This window comes from Lepidothrix coronata, unplaced genomic scaffold (genome assembly GCF_001604755.1).
Source record: "Lepidothrix coronata isolate B3197 unplaced genomic scaffold, Lepidothrix_coronata-1.0 Scaffold1, whole genome shotgun sequence".
NCBI classification, from domain to species: Eukaryota; Metazoa; Chordata; class Aves; order Passeriformes; family Pipridae; genus Lepidothrix; species Lepidothrix coronata.
The window spans coordinates 17212900-17221988 of NW_016690181.1; the positions used below are offsets into that span (position 1 = coordinate 17212900).

The 9089-nt window shown below is 43.3% G+C and overlaps 1 protein-coding gene across 2 annotated transcripts in view; it reads right to left on the reverse strand.

The window, feature by feature from the left end:
• The window catches only part of TMEM41B (transmembrane protein 41B), an 11729-nt gene extending 3886 nt beyond the window's left edge, over window positions 1–7843 (reverse strand). Inside the window, exons 1-5 of one of the 2 annotated variants that reach the window (XM_017812087.1) lie at window positions 7726–7843; window positions 5822–5939; window positions 4599–4727; window positions 2784–2877; window positions 1842–1946 (exon numbers count right to left, since the gene is read on the reverse strand). In XM_017812087.1, the coding sequence (XP_017667576.1) occupies window positions 1842–1946; window positions 2784–2877; window positions 4599–4727; window positions 5822–5939; window positions 7726–7804 (525 nt within the window). In that variant the 5' untranslated portion in view covers window positions 7805–7843. Of the gene's footprint in view, window positions 1–1841; window positions 1947–2783; window positions 2878–4598; window positions 4728–5821; window positions 5940–6040; window positions 6096–7725 lie in introns of those variants that run through there. The other variant, XM_017812095.1, reaches the window with a different exon arrangement.
• Between the last annotated feature and the right edge of the window lie 1246 nt (window positions 7844–9089).

The window sequence follows — 9089 nt, forward strand, 5'->3', positions numbered from 1 at the left end:
GTACACATTGACAAGTTGCAAACATAAAAAGCAGTTAAGCAGTGCATGAGGGGAAGAGTCACCAGTGAATCACCTGTAAATAGTACTAGAATCAGTCTGGAAATACCTGTCTGTGGCAGAGCAGGTGGTGATGTGTCTCAATCACCCAACTCAAGCAGCGAGTCATTAGGGACAGCAGCAGGCCTTACCCAACTTCAGCACAGCTCCCTCTGCCTAACTGTAGCCCAACCAACACAGCCAGCCCGTAACTCCATTCCTAAAGCTTGTGCAGGAACTAGCAATGAAGTTTGTTCCTCAACCCATTCTGCCCGAACTCACGATCCAACCTGAAACACAGCTATATTCCTCACTTGAAGCTTACCCAGGTCATGGCTCTTAACTTCATTTGCTGCCAGTACAGTTGCAAAGCCTGTCTCCCCATATGTTCAAATGCCCAGCATCACCCAGGAGCAAGGACAACAGCTCCAACTCCATTCACAGTTTTCATTATATTCTCAGGTGTAGCCCAGCTCCTTACACCAGTGCTACAGCAAGGCCTCTTCTCCTGCCAGCCTGGCTTTAGCAAATCAGCTCTTTTAAACAAGTAGTGTAACCTCAAACCAAGTTACCAGGATAGCAAAGCATCCTCCACTTCTGGCCTATCCTGGCAGACCTTCACTAAGCTTAAGCCCAAACACAGTCATCTGGCCCCAAAGAGTGGAAATCAAACCTGGTCTGATTGCAATTCCATCTGAAACCTCACATAGCAACTCACCCCAGTCACAACCCTGTTTTTCAGCTTTAGGCAAATTTATATTTAACTGTAACACCAAAATCAGGAGCCCTGCTATTGTTCAGTAATAATACTGTAGGGTTTTTAAATCTCAGTGAAGGACAAATATTTAAATATTGATTAATGCTGCACATGAAATGGCTTAGCCCTCAATATGCAAGGATGATACGGTCCTATTAACCTGGAAACAGTGAGATATGAGCTGCACATGTAATTTAAAATCATATTCACTTCTACTAATGGAAATAGGAACCATTTGCTACTCAGAGTGGCCTCAAGATTACACTGCAATATAATCTTGATTTTATAATTCTGAAACATTAAAATATACTTGGGTCAAGAGTTAAAACACTATTGTATCATTTATTGAGGTCAATTGTGCCAGACACAGCTCCATATCTTATCTAATGAGGACAAGTTTAAAGTATTTTTATGTGATTCAAAAAAATCCTGAACAGAATACAGTAGTAAGTTGTGCTTCATGCTTGCAAAAAAAAAAATAAAAAAAATATTTGAACATGTTTCAGAATATCAAAGAAAGAGACAAAAGGTCAAGTACAAATCATACACTGTTTTTGTATTTCAGAACCTTTAGCTTCCTCTCACAGTTAAGTCTTGCTGAAAATAATGTTACCAGATACTGTAACAGAAAGTTTCTAAACGCTCCAGCTACAATAACACCTTCAAATCAAGGTTTTGCAATCAGACATACAGCTACAGGTTTCCCTGCCCTACAAAAACACGAGCCCAGCTTTCATTAGTCCCGATGGTTAGAGCAATTACTTGGCATTACCTGAAGCTGCAGAGGGTTCCTATTGTCACTAGCTAAAACAGAGGGTGGTCAGTTAAAAACCCTGCCTAGGTAAGAACAGCTTTCTCATGGGAAATACCATAAAAACAGGAATACTCCCCACTGTTTAAAAACACACAGAGAAAGTAACTCCACACTCTCAGAGAGGAGTCGGAATCCTCTCTTTATAACTAGATACATGTGAACAAGCCCTCCTAGATTTCCATGCTATTCCACTAGACATTTTGTATCAAATTCCAGCATCTCTAGAAGCCTTACCTGTTCTGACCATTTTACTGCTTTTTCTGTTAAATATCTGTATACAACAGGACGTCCCACTAGGTATGAAAGCATATAGCAAAATGAAGCTCCAAGTCCTGAGCACTGAAAAAAAAAAAAAAAGACAACAAATGAGCAGAAACTCTAATTAATCTCAGCCTTGTATCCCTATTAATTACACCAGGGGGCTAGAGCCTGTTTCCATTCAGCCCTCTATCAGTATGTACATGCTCCCTAAGAATGCTGTTGACCCAAGACAGTTCCCTTATTTCCAAAGGCATTTAGATCAATCTTAACATTCCAAGTAGAAAACTTTGACTACGTATCAGTTAACACTGAGTGCTTCTGCAGTTTTAAGATTTTGAATAGTAAAAGCTTTGCAAATAAGGGGCACAGTGGCACTAAAGAGATTCAAACCTGAAAATTCAGCCACATGGTCCTCCCTACCTACTCAATCACTCAATAATCTCAATACTAAGGCACATTACAACTGCTTCTTTTGCATGTCTTTCTTGAAGTTTGTCGATAACATACATTTCAAATCTTAAATTAAGCTTCTTGCACATTTAAGCCATTTAAATTTAAAAGATGCATTTCGCAGTGCGATAATAAAACCACAGTAATTGTGTTCTGAAATTACAACTGGGTTCTGGCAGATGGTAAACAAATTTAGAATAAAGGAAGCTCTGGCTGATTCACACTCGAATGCCTTGGTTATTAAGAAAACTTGGAGAAACAGCTTAATGTTTTGGATCATCACCCCATGCTACGGTGAATTTTGTGGATAACACCGTTCTCACAGCAGAGCTAAATGAGAACTCATTTGTTTGCCAGAAACTGAAGTATATCCCTGTTTTGCTCAGACAGGAAGCTGCTCACATGCTTGGTTGTATTCCAAAGAGATAGAAATACATGCCCTCACAAGCTATCTTCCATACTTACCAAACAAACAAGAAATAAGGCCAGCGGAAAGGGATAAAGAAACCCTGACAGGATACTGAGGAATATAGACCCAGGAATAGCAAATGTTTGCAAGCTGGATGCATTTTAGTCAAGGAGAAAAACATTTTTAAAAAGCTACCCACTTCTTAATTTTCCAAGCATTCAAGATACATGTTACCATGTCGATAAATAGGCACAGCCTCTCAAGATCCTTGCTTCAACATACATTTGTGGAGTAGCACAAGAAGCTCAAGCACAGAGCAACAAGGGGTAGATTCATCATTCTATATACAAAAAATAAGTCACTACATAAAAGCTGACTATATTTTTCTCTCCATCTGTGCTACAACTGACACTGGGGATTTATTAGGACTTCCAGGAAACACATTCTTCTGATTTTACATTGTTTACTACAGATGAGCGGTTTCAGATATTCACTCTGACAAGTTCACAGGGCTGTCCAAGCCCATAATTACAAGTTTCATGGAAGACTGAAATGTATGAAGGCAGCTGCTTCCTTACAGGTAGGCATGGTGTAATCACTCATTACAGTACATGATCATTAATTTCAGTCAGTGATTTTCAAAAAGGCAACAATTAAGTTTCTGCAGTATAAACCAATAGGCAGTTGAGCTTCAGGCTTGCCAGGCACACTTGAGACTATGAGGTATTGCCCACTTTGGATAGAAAAGTTAAAGCAAAAAAAAAAATAAAATCTGCACACTACTTTATCTGAGTTGAATTGACCTAAATATTAAAAAGCCAAATAATCTTCCTGGAGTCCATTACAATCAGTACAGCTTCTGCTAAGCAAGTGTCAAGGTTCGGAGATAACTGGAACACGCCTGTCAGTGGATCACAGTCTACTGCTGCGACAGTGAGTGTCGTCACATCAGCTGCTACAGTAGACCAATAAACAGCCAATTCTATTCTACTTCTTGTTAATATATAAACTAACATTTTAATTTTCTTCCTAAACCCATTATTGGTGAAACACACTTTAAAAGAATAAGATAAAGGATAATCACTGATGGCACATTCAGTGCTGTCTTTCCTGAGTTATGAAAGCCTTCTGCACGAAAACTGTGAAACGCACCTCTTAAACAGCTTTTGAAGTTATTAACCTTTAGTTAAGTGTTCCAGTTAATGATTAATTAATATATTCAGCACTCAGGAGAAAGAAGTTGACACAGAACACAGGTAGCCTTTGTGTCACGCTGGACAGAAAGTACTTCAGAAATCCAGCTCCCTCTAAAAGGAAACAGAGATTTGGTTTTCTGAATGTGGGCACTGCAGAGACGAGAGGCGGCTCAAAACACTTTCCTTCAGAAATGTTGTTAAATATTCTGTAAATTACCCTCATATGGCACTTTTGAATGTCTCAAGGAAAAGCAGTGTAATAGTCTCAGTTTTCCTATAGAATCACAGTAATTTCTAACTCAAAATTCAGTTTGCAATTTATAGAGTTAGCATAGCACTAAAGTGAGACCAAGCTTAATACCACAGATAAGAATACTGTCCATAACAGACACAGTAAAGATGAAGCTGCTTCCCCAACAGCATTTACTACTATAAATGCATACATCAATTTCTTTCTACACAACCCTTTCTCATAGTCCTAAAAACATACTGGAACACTCAATAAAAGTTTTTAAGTTCAAAGATTTTAAAATATTTGTGTCTATTCATAAACACTCCCAGGTATGTTCAGCTTTTTCATCCACGATCAAGAATTTATAAATTCTTATTTTTCCTTTAGTGTTTCAGAGAAGTATGGCTACATCAAAACTGCCCTTTGTGTCTGAAAAAGGATACAAAACATATGTGGCAAAATAAGCCACTAACACTTGAACGTAAAACGTGTCCTTATATTTGGACAGGACTTTTCCCAAGGCCTTTGCATCATCCATATCTCTAGGAACCTTTATACATTCTCTTTCTTCTCTGGAGAGAAAAAAAAAAAAAAATCAGGAGTGATGGAAATATAATCAAATAGTACAATTACTGAATATAGACATAATTATACACACTACATCACTAAACTACAGCCTCAGCAAACAAACCATTATTATTGCTGTGATAATGTTCTCAAAGGAACACTTATTATTTACAGTTTGGTTTATATTAGAAAATCCCCAATTTTAGATATTTGCAACCCTTTTTTTTAATTCAGTACAACCATCTGCTTCTTTTCTAGGATTTTTTTTCTTACCAAGTACTGATCAAAAAGAAATAATTACGCAACCCAAACCTTGGCAACTGAAAGCACTCAACATTTCAGCCAAAACCAAACACAGCCGCCTCAACGCTGGGGTCACAACATTTGAAGTGCAGCAAGAGAGGCAGAACTTCACCTCACAAATAAATAAAGCTTTCAGGGCAAAATCTCATGTCACACCTTAACCCTGGGCAGCACAGTTGAGTGTCTTCACTCCCTCTGTATCAGACTTAAGGATTGAGCTGTTGCAAACTGAACTTGTTGAGCCACTTAATCAAACAGCAAATTAACTACTAAAAGGAAAAGGAAAGTTGTCAGGCAAGCAGGCTTCCATCCTGTCAACCTGCCTACCTTTCCAACACAAGTACTTGATGACACAAAAGGAGAAAAAGAGAACATGAAGCTCAGCTAAGAAGGATTTCCCCTTTTGGTGCTAGCCTCCAGTTTTACCAGTGTACAAGGAATTTTAAAGCGAAACCAGCCCTAACCAAGCACATTCTGGCTCTCAGCTGAAGAAGGTTAAGAACACAGTCAGTTAACACTGCTGATGTGATGGGGGTAACACTTCAAAACACGGTATCACAACTGTGCAACAGAACCCCAGGTCAAGTACAACTCTCTTTACACAGATCCTACTGGTCAGTATCTCAGTATTAAGCTCTGTATCCTGACATTCTAGGTTATAAACTCAAAGTTATTTTAGGTTATGTCTATAATTAACACATGTGAGTAAAATTCACTTAACCCCATGCAGGCTTTTCTAAAATTTGATACTGAAAATCAAACGCATTAAGAAATTAATATTTCCTGATATACTTACTCACTAAGTTGTGGGAAATTTTTATATACCAGGAACATAAGGAAAGCAGCTGATAAGAATATGGAGACCAAAATAAGAAGTGATGTCCGAGCCGATCCACCTTCTGCGAGAGCTTTCCCTGAAATTAAACATAAAACAAAGTTAGAAAAAACCCCAACACTACCAAAACAAAAGAAGGAAAAGCAATCCCTCACATTTTACAACAGATTTCAAACTTACACTTCAAGGGAATATTAAGAGTAATCCCTCTTCTGGGCATAATCTTCCCACAAATGCTTTTGGTAACATATATAGCTCACATTCCCTGAAAGCTTTCAAACAAATTTGCAGTTCTTACACTGGCAAACATCCCATAGAAGTCAACTTCTATGATCCAAAATAATTTGAGCATCAATTAATAAATACATTTCTAAAGAGAAAAACAGAGCAGAACGACATAAGCCATACGTATTTTTTCCTTTTCACCAGAAATCTTCTGCCAGTCTAATTAACTAGATTCAACTTGAAGTTAAATTTTCAGAATGTACAATACAACTTTGAAACCTGCTCAATAACAGATTTGCGGGTTTTTTTCCCCTCCAATGAAAGGCTACCAGGCACAGCCACTGGCCAGTTAGATGATACACACTCATCAGGAGGAAACATGTAAACACACGCACACCAGCCTGTAATAAAAAGATTACAGTTCCTGGACTTGGGAATTACCAGAAGAGGACTTCTCTTGGATATGTCTGTATAAATTTTTATTAACCTTTAAATTCTTGTGTAAGGGAAGCAATGGGAGTACAGTAAGTGACACAATTACATTTTAGGCCTGTATTTTAGATTTTTATTGAAATGACCAGATATGTGCAATACGCTGTTTCACACAAATGCAGCTGTACGCATGAAGAACTTTAAACTGAAAGAAACAGTAAGAACCCTCTGCACCCACACTAGGGTGCGTATGTGTGTGAGTATTAAACCACTCTCTACTTGGGCACTTTGAGGCTTGCACAGCTTCCCACCGAGGGTCACCTGAACAGCACACCAAGAGCCAAGCCTGTGTTTTCCCTCGCAGACACCACTGGCATGACCACAATGCCAATACACAACACTCAAACGGGTCACCCTGACACCTCACTGTTGTGAAACACAGAAAGAGGATGACGAAACCCACAGAGCCAGCTGGACGAGCTGGCAATTGTATGGGCTTTAAGGTTTCTTAGGTTTGAGGTCAGCACAATCCCGCAGGTGTGCGCTGGGTCAGCCGAGGCCAAAGGCAGCATCCATGAACCAGGTACAACCACAGAATCCCAGAATGGGTCAGGCTGGAAGGCACCACAGTGGTTCACCTGGTCCAACCTCCCTGCTCAGGCAGGGTCATCCCGGAGCACATGGCACAGGGTTGCGTCCAGAGAGCCCTTGAGCATCTCCAGCAAGGGAGACTCCACAGTCCCTCTGGGCAGCCTGTTCCAGTGCGCTGCAACCGTGGTTAGTCTGACACCACCTTCTCCAAGGAGTAAAATAAATAAATAAATAGATAAATAAATAAGCAACTCAGAAGGCGAAAAAAGGAAAACACAGCCAACTGCGCTTTCTGCCACTTCCACTTTCTGTACTTCAGCCGTGCCGGTTGTGAAATAACACACACACACACACATACAGATCCACGCGTGTTCCCTCACGCAGGGGAGAAAGCAAAGGAGCTGTTGCCCCATCCCAGCACCCGCGGGGCGGGAGCCGCCTCACCCCACACGCACCGTCCGGGGCCGCGCCCGCCCTCCCGCCCAAGAGCCCGCGCGGGACGGGGCCGGTGCTCGAGCACCGACGGGCACCGAGAGCCGCACCAGGGCCCGGGCCCGTCCCCGTCCCGCTGCCAGGGCGAGGTCACCGCCGCTCCCGCCGCCCCGAGCCCCCGGCACCTTCCAGAAGCTGCCGCTGGTGCCTGGCGCTCTCCGCCGCCTGGCAAGGCCCGCGCTCCGCCGCCCTCCGCTGCGCCATGGCTCCGCGACACCCCGCGGCCCGGCGAGTCAGCGCCGGGGCAGGCCTCGGCGGCACCGGGAGCCGCGGGGAGGAGGAGGCGGGACCGGCCGCACCGAGAGCCGCGGGCAGGAGGAGCAGGAGGAGCAGGAGGAGGCGGGACCGGCCGCTCCTCCTCTCCTCTCCTCACCCCACCGGGTCGCGGCCGCGCTCCCGCCCCCGCCGCCGCACGGCGCATGCGCTTTTCTCGGGGCATTACGGCTCTGCTGCGATATACGGGAGCACGTGTTGGGCTTCACGTCCTTGAAATGCCGTGGCGTCTTACTGGCGGTAATTACGGTAACTTCCCTTAGTGGTCGTGCCCATGAGGGTATTTACGGTAACGGAGTGCGCTCAGTAGTTATAAATAAGGTGCGGGCGGCCCAGGCTGCACTGAGGTTCCATAAATCACAGAATCAATTAGGATGGAAAACGCGTCTGAGATCATCGAGTCCAGCCTATGACTGATCACCATCCTGTCAACTGGACTATGGCACTAAGTGCCACGTCCAGTCTTTCCTTAAACACCTCCGGGGATGGTGACTCCACCGCCTCCCCTGAGCAGCCGTTCCAATGTCTCATCACCCTTTCCGTGAAGAAATTCCTCCTGATGTCCAACATAAACCTCCCGTGACACAGCTTGAGGTTATGTCCTCTCACCCTGTCACTAGTTGCCTGGTAGAAGAGGCCAATCCAAATCTGGCTACAATCTGCTTTCTGGGATTTGAACAGAGCGATAAGGTCTCCCCTCAGCCTCCTTTACTTCAGGCTAAACATCCCCAGCTCCCTCAGCCGCTCCTCGCTGGACTTGTGCTCCAGACCCTTCACCAGCTCTGTTGCCCTCCTCTGGACTCGCTCCAGCGTCGATCGTGCCACAGGGCATCGGGATAAAATCCGTCTGGGAGCTTGTTTTTCCTCGGTAATGTCTTTACATCTGCGAAGGAGAGTTGGAGCTCCCCTCAGAGAGCAGGAAGCGGGAGCCCCTGGGCCGCTCCAGCTCTGGCGCTGGGACAGTGCTGGGCTTTGAGGAAAAGGAATAACCTTGTTTGACTCTCACAGTCAGGCTTTTAGGTTTTCGAGTCGATTTGTTCCTCTCTTTTAAAGAAAGCTTCTTTTCTGTCAAGAAGGAAAACTCCAGTAGCCTCAGGATTTTCCTCATGTCGCTTCCTGTCAGTAAGAAGATTTGAAATCCAGCAGAAAAGCCAGAGAGTTGTTTCCCAGTGTTTACAGATTCCTTGGCGTTCAAGCTGAATTTGACCTCGAAGCA